The sequence below is a fragment of the Nerophis ophidion genome, linkage group LG06, assembly GCF_033978795.1.
Source record: "Nerophis ophidion isolate RoL-2023_Sa linkage group LG06, RoL_Noph_v1.0, whole genome shotgun sequence".
Lineage (NCBI taxonomy): Eukaryota > Metazoa > Chordata > Actinopteri > Syngnathiformes > Syngnathidae > Nerophis > Nerophis ophidion.
This window is the reverse complement of record NC_084616.1, coordinates 72,038,305-72,055,756: the sequence shown is the minus strand read 5'-3', so window position 1 is coordinate 72,055,756 and position 17,452 is coordinate 72,038,305. Positions and strand designations below refer to the sequence as shown.

General features: G+C 38.1%; 1 protein-coding gene across 1 annotated transcript in view; it reads right to left on the bottom strand.

The window, feature by feature from the left end:
- The window catches only part of gabrd (gamma-aminobutyric acid type A receptor subunit delta), a 72,729-nt gene that overhangs the window by 17,368 nt on the left and 37,909 nt on the right, over positions 1–17,452 (bottom strand). The window contains exons 2-4 of the mRNA XM_061904797.1: positions 14,903–15,018; positions 8,176–8,243; positions 1,018–1,238 (exon numbers count right to left, since the gene is read on the bottom strand). Of these exons, the coding sequence (XP_061760781.1) occupies positions 1,018–1,238; positions 8,176–8,243; positions 14,903–15,018 (405 nt within the window). The remainder of the gene's footprint in view (positions 1–1,017; positions 1,239–8,175; positions 8,244–14,902; positions 15,019–17,452) is intronic.

Below are 17,452 nucleotides of genomic sequence, written 5' to 3'. Positions count from 1 at the left end.
GAGGCGTTCGGGTGGCATCCTGACCAGATGCCCGGACCACCTCATCTAGCTCCTCTCGATGTGGAGGAGCAGCGGCTTTACGTTGAGTTCCTCCCGGATGGCAGAGCTTCTCACCCTATCTCTAAGGGAGAGTCCCGCCACACGGCGGAGGAAACTCATTTCGGCCGCTTGTACCCGTGATCTTATCCTTTCGGTCATGACCCAAAGCTCATGACCATAGGTGAGGATGGGAACGTAGATCGACCGGTAAATTGAGAGCTTTGCCTTCCGGCTCAGCTCCTTCTTCACCACAACGGATCGATACAACGTCCGCATTACTGAAGACGCCGCACCGATCCGCCTGTCGATCTCACGATCCACTCTTCCCTCACTCGTGAACAAGACTCCTAGGTACTTGAACTCCTCCACTTGGGGCAGGGTCTCCTCCCCAACCAGGAGATACAGTCCTGGTCAATATGTTTGGAGGAGAAAAGGTGAGGCTTTTAATCCCAGGAACACCGTCCCTACACTGCAGAAAGTCAGTGTTCAAAATCAAGAAAAAAAAAATACAAAAACGAGGGGTATTTTATTTGAACTAAGGAAAATTATCTGCCAATAGAACAAGAAAATTTAGCTTTTCAAGACTTTCCACGACCAAAGCCCGGATAAACGGTAGAAGACGGATGGATGGGTGATTAAACACAGAAAAAGTTGTATTACACATGTGTTATACATCAATCTCATAGTAATAAGAGTTGTAAAGTGCCTTGGGCATTCTATAATGCATTGTGAATGTAATGCAGCTGTTGTATTGAAGTGGGAATAGCAGACTTCCTGTTGATTTGAGTTGGGGGTGGTCAGTGTATGAAATATAGGTCTCAGTGAGACTTACATTGAGGATTTTGTTTCATGTGTGTATGACAGTCCTACATTGAGTTAGCAGCAGTTTTGTCTGAGCAAGAAGCCGCCATTGTGTGACAGCAGTTCTCGAGTTCTCCCCAAACATTTTTTGGGGGAAAAAAAAAAAACAGCTGTTACCTGCTGCTGTACAGAATAACCCCGTTGGGCTGCAGGCGGATGAGTTTGTTCTCCACCGTGACGTCGTGGAACCAAGCGGATTTGGCGTTGACGATGAAGGTGTCGGGCAGCCAGAGCTTGTCCACGAAGCGACTGTCCAATCCCAGCGTCTTGTTTGTGTGGTTGTAGGACAGGCGGTCATCGTGCCAGCTTTGGCGCAGGAACACGGTCATGGTGTACTCCTGCCAAGTATCACACACACACACACACACACACTCGTCTGAGTCATGGATGCACCAACAGTCTTGGAGGTACCGAACCCTACCAGTTAAATACGCGCATTTACCAAACCTGTCTTTTTTTTTTCAAATTCAAGACAAAGTTACCGTATTTTTTGGAGTATAAGTCGCACTGGAGTATAAGTCGCATTTTTGGGGGAAATGTATTTGATAAAACCCAACACCAAGAATAGACATTTGAAAGGCAATTTAAAATAAATGAAGAATTGTGAACAGGCTGAATAAGGGTACGTTATATCAGTGGTCCCCAACCTTTTTGTATCCGCGGACCGGTCAACGCTTAATTTGTCCCGCGGCCCGGGGGGTGTCCTTATTTTTTTTTTTTTTTTTTATTTCTTCTTTGTCATGAAAAAGGGAGATTTTTGTGGTTGGTGCACTAATTATAAGTGTATATTGTGTTTTTTATGTTGATTTAATTTTAAAAAAAAATGTTGCGTTATATGAGGCATAAATAATCAATTAAGAAGGTGCCTGGTATGTTAACGTAACATATTATTATGGTAAGAGTCATTCAAATAACTATAACATATAGAATATGCTATACGTTTACCAAACAATTTGTCACTCCTAATCGCTAAATCCCATGAAATCTTATACGTCTAGTGCAGGGGTGCCCATTACGTCGATCGCGAGCTACCAGTCGACCGCGGGGGGTGTGTCAGTCGATCTCCAGCCAGGCTTTTAAAAAAATACACCTAAAAATGAGTGATCATCAATCTTCACCAAGACGTCACTTAAATGACATTCACGGTACCGGAGGGTCTTGTGAGATGACGCTGGCTGCTGCAAGATCATTATTATGAAAATATGACCGAGAGGAAGGCGAGAAACACTTTTTATTTCAACAGACTCTCGCGCCGTACCTTCCGTCAAAACTCTAAAGGCCGACTGCACATTTCCTATCTTCACAATAAAAGCCCTGCTTCATGCTGCCTACGCTAACTAAATACAGAGTCTCGGAAAACTGGCGTGCACAAGCGATCCCTCTTATTTTGTTAGCGCAGGCAGCATGAAGCAGGGCTTTTATTGTGAAGGTAGGAAATGTGCAGTCGGCCTTTAGAGTTTTGAGGGAAGGGACGGCGCGAAAGTCCGTTGAAATAAAAAGTGTTTCTCGCCTTCCTCTCTGTCATTTTTTCATAATAATGAACTGGCAGCAGCCAGCGTCATCTCACAAGACCCTCGGGTGCCGTGAATGTCAATCAAGCAAGCTACGGGATTTGCCGCCAATGTTTTTCTTGTAAAGTGTATGGAAGCTGGATGAATTAGATGCCAAAAACCAACCACTTTCATGTGGTATTGTACAGAAAGGACAACTTTTTTTCTCCTCCATTTGAAAATGTGGGCGTTATCATCATTACTGTCTGATTCCAATCAATGCAAGTCATCAGAATCAGGTAATACACCAACTTATATTCTTGTCTTCGTGAAAGAAAGACATCTATATGTGTTACACATGCTTGTATTATCATTAAACACATTTAACTTGTTTACAAAAATGTCTCTTTCATAAATAAATAAATATAAATGATATATATAAATGAGGTAGATCCCCTCGAGTTGGTCAATTGAAAAGTAGCTCGCCTGCAGAAAAAGTGTGGGCACCCCTGGTCTAGTCTCTTACGTGAATGAGCTAAATAATATTATTTGAAATTTTACGGTAATGTTTTAATAATTTCACACAAGTCGCTCCTGAGTATAAGTCGCACCCCCGGCCAAACTATGAAAAAAACTGCGACTTATAGTCCGAAAAATACGGTATGTGTTTTTGGTAACACTTTAGTATGGGGAACCTATTCTAAGTAACAAAGACATAATTTAGAGTTATTTGGTTAAGGTTAGGGTAAGGCATTAATAAGTACTTAATAATGACTAGTTAAGAGCCAATATGTTACTAATTTGCATGTTAATAAGCAACTAATTGATGGTGAATATATTCCCCATACTAAAGTGTTACCATGTTTTTTTTTTACTGGTGTTAGGGTTAGGGTTAGACACAATTATCTCGCTGCCCTTTTGTGTCGGAATTCATGTTTTTTCTCAATGAACCGCAGCTCCCCAGTGATGGCTGGTCTCATGCAGCCTCAGACCCCTGACGCGTCTACCACTGTGCTTGATTGTAGGCAAGACACAAGTATCTTGCTACTTACGTGTTTTGGAATTAATTTTTGAACCACGACACCCCAGTGTCGGAAGCACTCGTGCAGCCCTAAATTGTGACACTACCATCACCACACTTCCCTACAGCCCTGAAACAGGCTATGACACCATTCTTTATTCTAGGTATGACAGTATTATAATGCTGCTCACTTGTGTTTAAATTCATGACTTCCCTCAATGAACTACTGAACCCAGTGCTAGCAGCTCTCATGCTACCCCAGACTGGGATACTCCAGTACCACCGCTTGACTGCGGTCCAGAAACAATAATCTTGCAGCCCATTTGTGTTGGACTACATGTTTTCTCTCAATGACCCCCCCAGGTCCCCAGTGCTGGAAGCACTCATGCAGCCCCATGTTAGAATAATTATATATAAGTTATCACACAACTCTTAGGGAACTCCTGAATAAATAGAGGAGCACGGGAGCTGTGCCTTAGAGCGTGGTTGGAGACTGTGACTGAGTGTACAGCCCCAAACCTTTCTCCTCATGAGCTAAATTGAACTGCGTCCCTGCGGGATTCCTTGCTTCTTGTCTTGTGAAATAGTTTGGTGTTTGAACCTGCCACCCCAGCCCCTACCACTACCACCACGCTTGATCGTAGGCGAGACACAATTATCTCGCTGCACTTTGGTGTCGGAATTCATGTTTTTTCTCAATGAACCGCAGCTCCCCAGTGATGGCTGGTCTCATGCAACCTCAGACCCCTGACGCTTCTACCACTGTGCTTGATTGTAGGCAAGACACAAGTATCTTGTTACTCACGTGTTTTGGAATTAATTCCGAAACACGACACCCCAGTGTCGGAAGCACTCGTGCAGCCCCAAATTGTGACACTACCATCACCACACTTCCCTACAGCCCTGAAACAGGCTATGACACCATTCTTTATTCTAGGTATGACAGTATTATAATGCTGCTCACTTGTGTTGGAATTCCTGACTTCCCTCAATGAACTACTGAACCCAGTGCTAGCAGCTCTCATGCTACCCCAGACTGGGATACTCCAGTACCACCGCTTGACTGCGGTCCAGAAACAATAATCTTGCAGCCCATTTGTGGTGGACTACATGTTTTCTCTCAATGACCCCCCCAGGTCCCCAGTGCTGGAAGCACTCATGCAGCCCCATGTTAGAATAATTATATATAAGTTATCACACAACTCTTAGGGAACTCCTGAATAAATAGAGGAGCACGGGAGCTGTGCCTTAGAGCGTGGTTGGAGACTGTGACTGAGTGTACAGCCCCAAACCTTTCTCCTCATGAGCTAAATTGAACTGCGTCCCTGCGGGATTCCTTGCTTCTTGTCTTGTGAAATAGTTTGGTGTTTGAACCTGCCACCCCAGCCCCTACCACTACCACCACGCTTGATCGTAGGCGAGACACAATTATCTCGCTGCCCTTTGGTGTCGGAATTCATGTTTTTTCTCAATGAACCGCAGCTCCCCAGTGATGGCTGGTCTCATGCAGCCTCAGACCCCTGACGCTTCTACCACTGTGCTTGATTGTAGGCAAGACACAAGTATCTTGTTACTCACGTGTTTTTGGAATTCATTTTTGAACCACAGCACCCCAGTGTCGGAAGCACTCGTGCAGCCCTAAATTGTGACACTACTATCACCACACTTCTCTCCAGCCCAGAAACAATTATCTCGCTACTCATTTGTGTTACAATTCTGTTTTTTTTCCAAAATGCTGACACAATTATCCCCCCCTCTGACCCCCCACCCGCCTAGCAGCAGCACTCATGCAGTCCCAAACCATGACACTAGTACCACCACACTTAACTGTATCAAGACACAATTGTTTTACCAGCTATATTATTACTATTACTATTATATTAGTGGCTGTGTTTCAGTGGGCAGTACACCTTTACCGCCATGCAAGCTGTACACTGACTACTCTGAAATATATGCAAGTTTACTTGTTATAGTGTGGTCCCTTAAGAAGATGCACTGGAAGGAAAATGTTTGCTGAAATGTAAGGACTACTTGGTTTTATGACTTAAACAACTACTCATGCTGCCAAATATGATTCCTTCTTAATGTACTCTTTTATTTATTTTTTTATTTTGTTTTATTTTATTTAGGAGACCAAGCAGTTTATTTATTTCTAGCCCAGGTGTGTCAAAAGTGTGTTTTTCAAGTATAGAAATTAACCTGCAATATTTGAATGAAAGAAACTGCTGTTTTAAATGTGTCCACTAGATGTCGCAATGAGTCGAGGAAAATGATCCATCCATTTTCTACCACTTATTCCCTTTTGGGGTCGCGGGGGGCGCTGTCGCCTATCTCAGCTACAATCGGGCGGAAGGCGGGGTACACCCTGGACAAGTCACCACCTCATCAAACTACATAAATAACATACCGTAATTTGATTTTGATGTATTTGTTTTATCTTGATGGATTGAAAATTAACACCAATGAGTTGACTGATGAAAATGATCACATAATTTATTCAGAACATAAACATAACATTAATATTTTCAATAATATAACAAAAATGGATAGATGTTGATAGTTCAACTCATAGCAGTAGAAAAAACTGCATTTAGTTTAGATAATAATCAGTCATATATTGGAATATGGGATCCATTATTCAAATTTATTTAACTATTAAATGAACCAAAATATGACTTATTTTATCTTTGTGGAAAATATTACATATGGTTATCGAGCTCATTAAATTATTGTTCTTTTTGTTTTAATGTTTTTATAAAGGGCTGTAACGATAATGTCAATGAACGATTTCTAATCACCGCCATGTTGGAATTTTTATCAATATTGACACTGTTGTTGATAATATTCATTTTTGTTTGACTGCTTTTGGATTATTTTGTTCATGTTTATGTGTCTTCCCAATGTCTCTGTCGATTGCTATTCTGAATGTTGCTGGGTGGGGTTTGATTTTGATTTTGGAATTGCATTATTATGGTATTGTTGTGTATTGTTTTGTTGGATTGATTAATAATAACATTAAAAATAATAAATTAATAAATAAATACAAATAAATTTAAAAAAGAAAATATAAATAACGACAAATAGTGTTGATTCGTTAAAAATAAAATCAATAAGTGAATAAATTTAAAAAAGATACATTTGAAAAATAAAATATAAATAACGACTAATAAAGTAAAGTATATATACTATTAATCATAACAGGAAACTGTTGAAAAAACAAAAACAAACTTAGATTTTACAATTTCAGAATGTGCTTGCTCCATTTTTAAACAAAGAAAACAATCTGAAGTTGTCTTTATTTTCAAGTTATCATGCCGTGATTTCACCAGTCCGGCCCACTTGGGAGTAGATTTTTCTCCATAAGCCCCCCCCCCCCCCCCCCCCCCATCTAAAATGAGTTTGACCCCCCTGTTCTAGCCTTTACAGACAAATAGATGTTCTATACCAGGGGTCACCAACGCGGTGCCCGTAAGGACCAGATGAGTCGCCCGCTGGCCTGTTCTAAAAATAGCTCAAATAGCAGCACTTACCAGTGAGCTGCCTCAATTTTTTTAATTTTTTTTATTTACTAGCAAGCTGGTCTCGCTTTGCTCGACATTTTTAATTCTAAGAGAGACAAAACTCAAACAGAATTTGAAAATCCAAGAAAATATTTTAAAGACTTGGTCTTCACTTGTTTAAATGAATTAATTTATGTTTTTACTTTGCTTCTTATAACTTTTAGAAAGACAATTTTAGAGAAAAAATACAACCTCAAAAATGATTTTATGATTTTTAAACACATATACCTTTTTACCTTTTAAATTCCTTACTCTTTTTTCCTGTAAAGAATGATAAATACATTTTAATTTAATTCTTCATTATAGCTTCTGTTTTTCCGACGAAGAATATTTGATGAATAAAATATAATTAAAATTCCCCAAAAATATTCTGGCAAATGTAGAAAATCTGTAGAATCAAATTTAAATCCAATTTCAAAATGTTTTGAATTTCTTTAAAAAAAATTGTGCTGGAAAATCTAGAAGAAATAATGATTTGTCTGTTAGAAATATAGCTTGGTCCAATTTGTTATATATTCTAACAAAGTGCAGATTGGATTTTAACCTATTTAAAACACGCCATCAAAATTCTAAAATTAATCTTAATCAGGAAAAATTACTAATGATGTTCCGTACATTCATTTTTTTATTTTTTCAAAAACATTCGAATTAGCTATTTTTTCTCTTCTTTTTTTCGGTTGAATTTTCAATCTTAAAGAGTCGAAATTGAAACTGAACTATGTTTGAAAATTTAATTTTCATTTTTTTCGTGTTTTCTCCTCTTTTAAACCGTTCAATTACGTGTTTTTTTCAGCATTTATTCTCTACCAAAAACCTTCCGTAAAAGGAAAAAAAAATGTACGACGGAATGACGGACAGAAATACCCATTTTTTTATATATATATATATATATATATAGATTTATTTATTAAAGGTAAATTGCGCAAATTGGCTATTTCTGGCAATGTATTTAAGTGTGTATCAAACTGGTAGCCCTTCGCAATAATCAGTACCCAAGAAGTAGCTCTTGCTTTCAAAAAGGTTGGTGACCCGTGTTCTATAAATTTACATGTACATGTTTTAATCATGCAAATGCAACATGTGTATACTACCACAAATGAGTCAATAAACGTGACGGCTTCCATCCAAGCCGTCAAGTGGAATAAAAAAAAAATATCCAACATTTGTAATCTTTGCTGTGTGGTGAGGAGAGGCCGGACGTTACCATGTTGGCTTCAGAGATGTGATCAATGCTGGCCACTTCGATAGCCATGGCTACGTTCACGGGTGGACCTGCAGGGTGAGACGTTAGAGCGGGAAAACAAACACTTTTTTGCAACCCTCCTTCCAAGCCAGCTTAGCCTGCATCCTTGATTCATATTTTGCCATATGATTAGTATGGAAGACACCAAATTGATGCTGAACAGAAAGGCTATTTAGGCTGAACATTAAAGGGGAACATTATCAGCAGACCTATGTAAGCGTCAATATATACCTTGATGGTGCAGAAAAAAGACCATATATTTTTTTTAACCGATTTCCGAACTCTAAATGGGTGAATTTTGGCAAATTAAACGCCTTTCTGTTAATCGCGCTGGAGGCGATGATGTCAGAACATGACGTCGCCGAGGTAACACACCCGCCATATTCATTTTCAACACATTACAAACACAGCTCTGTTATTTTCCGTTTTTTTGACTATTTTTTGGAACCTTGGAGACATCATGCCTCGTCGGTGTGTTGTCGGAGGGTGCAACAACACTAACAGGGAGGGATTCAAGTTGCACCACTGGCAAGAAATCTGCCGCCAGACCCCCGTTGAATGTGCCAGAGTGTCTCCACATTTGACCGGCGATGCTAAGACAGACATGGCACAGAGATGTATGGATAACCTGCAGATGCATTTGCAACGATAGTCAACGAAATCACAAAGGTGAGTTTTGTTGATGTTGACTGCCAGCTAATCGATGCTAACATGCTACGCTAATCGATGCTAACATGCTATTTACCGGCGGTGCTAAAGCAGACATGGCACAGAGATGTATGGATAACCTGCAGATGCATTTGCAAATATATTACATTTCTTTCCACCCACATTTAATGCGAAAAAAAACACTTATCAATCGACGGATTTAAGTTGCTCCAGTGTCAAAAGATGCGAAAGTCCTGATCGTTTGGTCCGCACATTTTTACCGGCGATGCTAACGCAGCTATTCGGCCATGCTATGGCTATGAATAGCGTCAATAGCTATTCGCTCAATAGCTTCAGTTTTCTTCTTCAATCTTTTCATACTCCAACCATCTGTTTCAATACATGCGTAATCTGTTGAATCGCTTAAGTCGCTGAAATCCGAGTTTGAATCCGAGCTAATGTCGCTATATCTTGCTGTGGTATTCCCATTGTTTGTTTACATTGGCAGCACTGTATGACGTCACAGGGAAATGGCCAGTGTCTTCGCAGAGAGTCGAAAATAAGGCACTTTAAAGCTTTATTTAGGGATATTCCGAGACCGGTAAAATTTTGAAAAAAACTTCAAAAAATACAACAAGCCACTGGGAACTGATTTTTATTGTTTTTAACCCTTTTGAAATTGTGATAATGTTCCCCTACTGCCCTCCCCCCGGTCATTTCACACCTTCCTTTAATTGTTTATGTCGAGTCAAACTCCAACTTGTGGTAGCACTTTGACTTCCTCGGTGTATGCATGTGTGCGACACTGCACGAGGTCATGTGATGCATTCACAAGCAGGCCTGTATGGATGGGCATGGACTCACAGTGGAACCTCGAAAGTTGGCAAATGTCCGAAAACTTCCGCTCAGCCAGTGTTTACGCGGGTAAATACTATTTTTGTTTCGCCATCAGACCAGGCTAAATAAGTCCACAAGAATAATACAAGAAGATGAACTACATAATTAAAGGCCTACTAAAATGAGATGTTCTTATTTAAACGGGGATAGCAGGTCCATTCTATGTGTCATACTTGATCATTTCGCGATATTGCCATATTTTTGCTGAAAGGATTTAGTAGAGAACATCGACGATAAAGTTTGCAAGTTTTGGTCGCTAATAAAGAAAGGCTTGCCTTTACCGCAGGGGTAGGGAACCTATGGCTCTAGAGCCAGATGTGGCTCTTTTGATGACTGCATCTGGCTCTCGGATAAATCTGAGCTGACATTGCTTAACATGATAAGTAATGAATAATTCCACTTGTAATCACAGTGTTAAAAATAACGTTCAAAATATAAAACATTCTCATGCATTTTTATTCCATCCATCCGTTTCCTACCGCACCTGTTCAAGAAGTTGCGTAATGGTAAGAAGTTATTTATTTATTATTGGTTAGTGTGGGGCTTGCCCCTCTGGGGGTTCTTTAGACCAGTGGTCCCCAACCGTGGCATGAAGAATTTTTTATTAAAAAAAAAAAAAAAATGTTTTTTTTTAATTAAATCCACAGAAAAAACCCAATATACACTTACAAATAGTGCACCAGCCACAAAAAACTCCCTTTTTCATGACAAAGAAGAAAAAAAAAAAGGACATAATAGTGTAAGAGTCCAGGTCATAGTGGATCTAACATAATAGTGTGAGAGTCCAGTCCATAGTGGATCTAACAAAATAGTGTGAGAGTCTAGTCCATAGTGGATCTAACATTATAGTGTGAGAGTCCAGGTCATAGTGGATCTAACATAACAGTGTGAGAGTCCAGTCCATAGTGGATCTAACATAATAGTGAGAGAGTCCAGTCCATAGTGGATCTAACATAATGGTGTGAGAGTCCGGTCCATAGTGGATCTAACATAAAAGTGTGAGAGTCCAGTCCATAGTGGATCTAACATTATAGTGTGAGAGTCCAGGTCATAGTGGATCTAACATAATAGTGAGAGTCCAGTCCATAGTGGATCTAACATAATAGTGAGAGAGTCCAGTCCATAGTGGATCTAACATAATAGTGTGAGAGTCCAGTCCATAGTGGATCTAACATAAAAGTGTGAGAGTCCAGTCCATAGTGGATCTAACATAATAGTGTGAGAGTCCAGTCCATAGTGGATCTAACATAATAGTGAGAGAGTTCAGTCCATAGTGGATCTAACATAATAGTGAGAGAGTTCAGTCCATAGTGGATCTAACATGATAGTGAGAGAGTTCAGTCCATAGTGGATCTAACATGATAGTGAGAGAGTCCAGTCCATAGTGGATCCAACATAATAGTGAGAGAGTTCAGTCCATAGTGGATCTAACATGATAGTGAGAGAGTCCAATCCATAGTGGATCTAACATGATAGTGAGAGAGTCCAGTCCATAGTGGATCCAACATAATAGTGTGAGAGTCCAGTCCATAGTGGATCAAACATAATAGTGTTGTCTTTGAGTGTTTCGTTTTTATTTATGAATTCGTCTAATCTGTTGTTTAACACTTTTTCAATGATTTTAGAAAATTATGGAAGAAGATAAACAGGTCAGTAGTTTGTAAACTGGTGTTCGTCTCCCGTCTTAAAAATCGGTACAATTTTTGATATTTTCATTTTACTTGGGACTGTTCCAGTTTGAAATGATTGGTTGCTGATATGTGTTAAGGGTTCTGAAATCTATTCGATAACCTTCTTTATTGTTTCCATATAAATTTTGTTGCAAACAAGTTGAGTTGATTTAAAAAAAATGTCTGTACGGTTCATAATGTTTGGCAGTGGAAGAGACTAGTTACAATTCTATTGTTTTGAATGGGGGGGGTAAACCAACATTTTGAAAAAACTGGCGGTCAGCCTAATCGAGGTTCCACCGTATACAAAATGTCAAAACACATTATTTTATAGAATGACGACAACTTGAATGAAGTGCATCACTTTGTAACACAAATGCACCTAAATATGGTATGATGTTGTTTTCACAAAGGTGTTGTAGCAATGAAGTTTCACTTTCATATACACCAATATGAGAGGGTTTCAGTAGGGTGAGGTGAGAGAAAAATATTGCAGTTGTTTATGTGAGAGCATTTCAGTAGTGTGTATAAGAGTGTTTCAGTAGTGTGTGTGAGAGAAAAATATTTCAATTGTTTATGTGAGAGCATTTCAGTAGTGTAGGTAAGAGTGTTTCAGTAGTGTGTGTGAGAGAAAAATATTTCAATTGTTTATGTGAGAGCATTTCAGTAGTGTGTATAAGAGTGTTTCAGTAGTGTGTGTGAGAGAAAAATATTTCAATTGTTTATGTGAGAGCATTTCAGTAGTGTATGTAAGAGTGTTTCAGTAGTGTGTGTAAGAGTGTTCCAATACTGTGTGTATAAGAGTGTTTCAGTAGTTTGTATAAGAGTGTTTCAGTTGTGTGTGTGCGTGCGTGCGTGCGTGCGTGCGTGCGTGCGTGCGTGTGTGTGTGTGTGTGTGTGTGTGTGTGTGTGTGTGTGTGTGTGCGTTTGTGTGAGGGAGAGAGAAAAAGATTTCAATTGTTTATATGAGAGCATTTCAGTGATGTATGTGAGAGTGTTTCAGGAGTGTGTGTGAGAGACAAACATTTCAGTTGTTTATGTGAGAGCATTTCAGTCGCTTATGTAAGAGTGTTTCAAAAGTATGTATAAGAGTGTTTCAGTAGTGTGTGTGTGTTTGTGAGAAAAAGATTTCAGTTGTTTATGTGAGAGCATTTCAGTAGTGTGTATGAGTGTTTCAGTAGTGTGTGAGAGAAAAACATTTCAGTTGTTTATGTGGGAGGATTTCAGTTGTGTGTGTAAGAGTGTTTCAGTAGTGTGTGGGAGAGAAAAACATTTCAATTGTTTATGTGAGAGCATTTCAGTAGTGTATGTAAGAGTGTTTCAGTAGTGTGTATGAGAGTGTTTCAGTTATGTGTATAAGAGTGTTTCAGTAGTATGTGTGAGAGAAAAACATTTCAGTTGTTTGTGTGAGATCATTTCAGTAGTGTGTATAAGAGTGTTTCAGTAGTGTGTGTGTGAGAAAATATTTTTTGTTGTTTATCTGAGAGCAATTCAGTAGTGTATGTACAGTAAGAGTGTTTCAGTAGTGTGTACAAGAGTGTTTCAATTGGATGTATAAGAGTGGTTCAGGTGTGTGTGTGAGAAAAAATATTTCAGTTATTTATGTGAAAGCATTTCAGTAGTGTTTATAAAAGTGTTTCAGTAGTGGGAATTAGACTGTTTCAGTATTGTGTATAGGAGTGTTTCAGTAGTGTTTGTGAGAAAAAAACCTTCAGTTGTTTATGTGAAAGCATTTCAGTAGTGTTTATAAGAGTGTTTCAGTGGTGGGAATTAGACTGTTTCAGTATTGTGTATAGGAGTGTTTCAGTAGTGTGTGTGTGAGAGAAATACATTTCAGTTGTTTATGTGAGAGCATTTCAGTAGTGTGTGTATAAGAATGTTTCAGTAGTGTATATAAGAGTGTTTCAGTAGTGTATATAAGAGTGTTCCAGTAGAGTGTATAAAAGTGTTTCAGTATTGAGTGTGTGAGAAAAAGATTTCAGTTGTTTGTGTGAGAGAATTTTAGTAGTATGTATAAGAGTGTTTCAGTAGTGTGTATAAGAGTGTTGCAGTAGTGTGTATAAAAGTGTTTCATAAGTGTGTGTGTGTGTGTGTGAGAAAATCATTTCAGTTGCTTGTGTGAGAACATTTCAGTAGTGTGTATAAGAGTGTTTCAGTAGTGTGTATAAGTGTTTTTCAGTAGTGTGTATAAAAGTGTTTCAGTAGTGTGTGTGTGAGAAAAAGAGTTCAGTTGTTTGTGTGAGAGCATTTCAGTAGTGTGTGTATAAGAGTGTTTCCGTAGTGTGTGAGAGAAAAACATTTCAGTTGTTAATATGAGAGCATTTCATTAGTGTATGTAAGAGTGTTTCATTAGTGTGTATAAGAGTGTTGTGTGTGTGAGGGAAAAACATTTCAGTTGTTTATGTGAGATCATTTCCGTAGTGTGTATAGGAGTGTGTGTGTGTGTGTGTGTGTGTGAGAAAAATATGTTTTAGTTGTTTATGTGAGAGCATTTCAGTAGTGTATAAGAGTGTTTCAGTAGTGTGTGTGAGAGAAAAACATTTCAGTTGTTTGAGAGAGCATTTCAGCAGTGTGTATAAGAGTGTTTCAGTAGTGTGTGTGAGAAAAATATGTTTTGGTTGTTTATGTGAGAGCATTTCAGTAGTGTGTATAGGAGTGTGTGTGTGTGAGAAAAATATGTTTTAGTTGTTTATGTGAGAGCATTTCAGTAGTGTATAAGAGTGTTTCAGTAGTGTGTGTGAGAGAAAAACATATCAGTTGTTTGTGAGAGCATTTCAGCAGTGTGTATAAGAGTATTTCAGTAGTGTGTGAGAAAAAGATGTTTTAGTTGTTTATGTGAGAGCATTTCAGTAGTGTGTATAAGAGTGTTTCAGTAGTGTGTGTGAGAGAAAAACATTTCAGTTGTTTGAGAGAGCATTTCAGCAGTGTGTATAAGAGTGTTTCAGTAGTGTGTGTGAGAAAAATATGTTTTGGTTGTTTATGTGAGAGCATTTCAGTAGTGTATAAGAGTGTTTCAGTAGTGTGTGTGAGAGAAAAACAGTTCTGTTGTTTGTGAGAGCATTTCAGTAGTGTAAGTGAGAGGTAATTCTGAATAATGTCCCTAACGGCCCCTAATAGGAATGGCAGCACACAAACAACAAATAAGACTCCTGGATGGTCAAAGCGGCCATTCATTCATTTTGATGATTGATCGTGTTAATAATCCAACGCAAGATGATGATGATGATGATGATGATGATGATGATGCTCACTGTACAACACTGAGTTAAGCTGTGAGATTGAGAAATCCCTGCGTGCTCATTGGATGGTTCACATCTTGCAGCCATTCTCAGCAACGGTGTCAAGCATATTGTTTTATGTGTGACGATAAAAGGGGACGCCATAAAGGGACATTATTGCGCTGAGGACGGCTGTAAAATGTCAGCGGGGGTGAAATGCCATCCAACGCCACCAGCAGTAGATCTCACACCCACCTCCTATCCCAGGGCGGAAGTTCCTGGCATAGCCCTTCATGAGATCATCCAGATTGGGCAACCAGGATATTTCAATGTCTGTACCTACGTAGTCGCCGATGTCGCTCAGCATGGCCCTGGAGGAGACACAAGCAACAGCGCACGTTAATTACTCCAAAATAATTGTTCATTCAATCATTAAATCGGATGTTTTGTCCTCGATATTTGTATTTTCATTTGGACATCTGTGTTGCTGAAACTTTTAGCAATTTGTTCAATTAATAATGGAGACGTCAAAGAAGAATGCTGTTGGTGGAAAGCGGTGGATTGCAGCTGCCTTTAGCAAACGAAACACAGCCAGTATTTCTTTGTGTGTTGTGAAGCTTTAACACAGAACATGTTTCTCTACGTCAACCAGCAAGTTTTTGGATGGGGAAAATGGTGATATTAAGTCTGCTCTTACCGGAGACATCAGTGGATTATACTTCCTCCTACTTTTTGAGGACCAGTCATAGACAATTCTAGAGTGAAAAGCTAATTTTATTTTCACTCGCGTACAAATCATTTTAACTTGGATTTTTTTCCCCTGGCTTCGAGACGCTCCCGAAGATCACTGTAGGAAGACTTAATTATAATACAAAACATTTATATTGTTTGGCATTGAGCCTCCCTGGAATTCCAAGCAGGATAAAAAGTAATCAAACAAAAAAAGTCACTTTTATTTAATTGAATTTAGTATTTATGTAGTTTTCCCCAAAAAAAAGGTTTTATGATTTGCTTATGATCCAACTATTAGTAATTATTTGACATGTTTATACTATAATAGATATCATAATAATAATACATTAACATAAGGCTCTTTTTAAGGCACTTTAAACCAATAAAAGGTCTTGTATTTTTATTTTGCATAATTAGCTGACATTGGCTCCAGTTTTTTGTTACTCAACATAATGGCGAAAAAAATAAAAAAAAAAATTTAATTGCATTTGTTTAAAGTTAGTTTTATATAATATTTGATATTAATTGTACCGATGTGTCTCCCTTACATCACCCAAAGTCAGCTGGGAAAGACTGCAGCTTTTCTGGGATGACAAACAGCATAAAGATGAGATTAAAATGAATTAGATTTATTATTTAAAAAAAGGTGTTTATTTTTAATTAGTAATTAAAATGAACTGTATTACATTTGATACAAAATGTAATATTATTTGGCATTGAGCCTTCCTGTAATTCCAAACAGGATAAAAACTTTAAATAAAAAAAAAATTAAATAAAATAAAAAAATAAATAAAAATCCATCCATCCATTTCCTACCGCTTGTCCCTTTTGGGGTCGCGCTGGGTGCTGGAGCCTATCTCAGCTGTATTCGGGCAGAAGGCGGGGTACACCCAGGACAAGTCACCACCTCATTGTGTTGCGATCCGCTACTCGGATCTTTACATATTCTTATTTATTGTTCCTTTTCTGTATCACATTTTGTAGTTCGACCTCCTTGGTTCCTGTTTAGTCCGTCACTGTGGTTTCATATTGTTTTCACCTGCTAATCATGGTCCCTGCACACCTGTTGTACTAATCACCTTACTTATTAAAGTCGCCCCTTTTGTTAGTTCTGCCTGGGTTCTTAATTTGCCTTTGAGCAACAGAGACGACTGACTTCTTCTGTACGTATGTTCTCGCTACCTTTCACACTACGCTTTTGTTTTTATTCTAGCTCTCACGCTAATGATTTGTTTTCCCTGTTGTGTGCCTTCGTGCCAAGTTTAGTGTTTTTCTGTTTGTATTCCTAGCTTCCCCGCTAGCGCCCTTTGTTTGCTTTTATGCTTAGCATCAGTATTTTTGTTCCTTAGCTCCTTTTGTTTCATTAATAAATCTTCATATCTTACTTCTTGCTGTTTTCATGCCGACGCATCCTCGGAGGAACAAATCTGGCAACAATATGCCACACAGGCGTATTACATTGATTTAATTGAATTTACTATTTAAGTAGGTTTTTTTAAATAAATGTTTTATGATTTCATTATAATCCAACTATATTATAATATATATCCTAATAATAATACATTAACATCATTGGGCTCTTTTTTAAGGCACTTTAAACCACTTAAAAGCCTTGTATTAATTGTATTTATTTTTTTGCATAATTAGCTGATATTGGCTTCAGTTTATTTGTCACCCAACATGAAGCGTAAAACAGCCCAAAAAATTTAATTTCATTGGTTTAAAGTTAGTTTGATGTAATATTTGATATTAATTATAATGATCTCTCAACCAGAGTCACCTGGAATATCAATCAGCATAACGATTTAACATTTTATGTATTATTTTTTTTAAAAAGTGTTCATTTGTAATCAGTAATTAAAATTAACTGTATTTTATTTGATTTAATTATAATACAAACGCTTATGTTGTTTGGCATTGAGCCTCCCTGTAATTCCAAGCAGGAAAAAAAGTCACATTATTTTAATTTAATTAAATGTATTAATAATTATGTATTTTTCAAAAATAATTTTTTTAATGATGTTCTTATAATCCAATTATTATTAATTATTTGACATATGTATACTATAATAT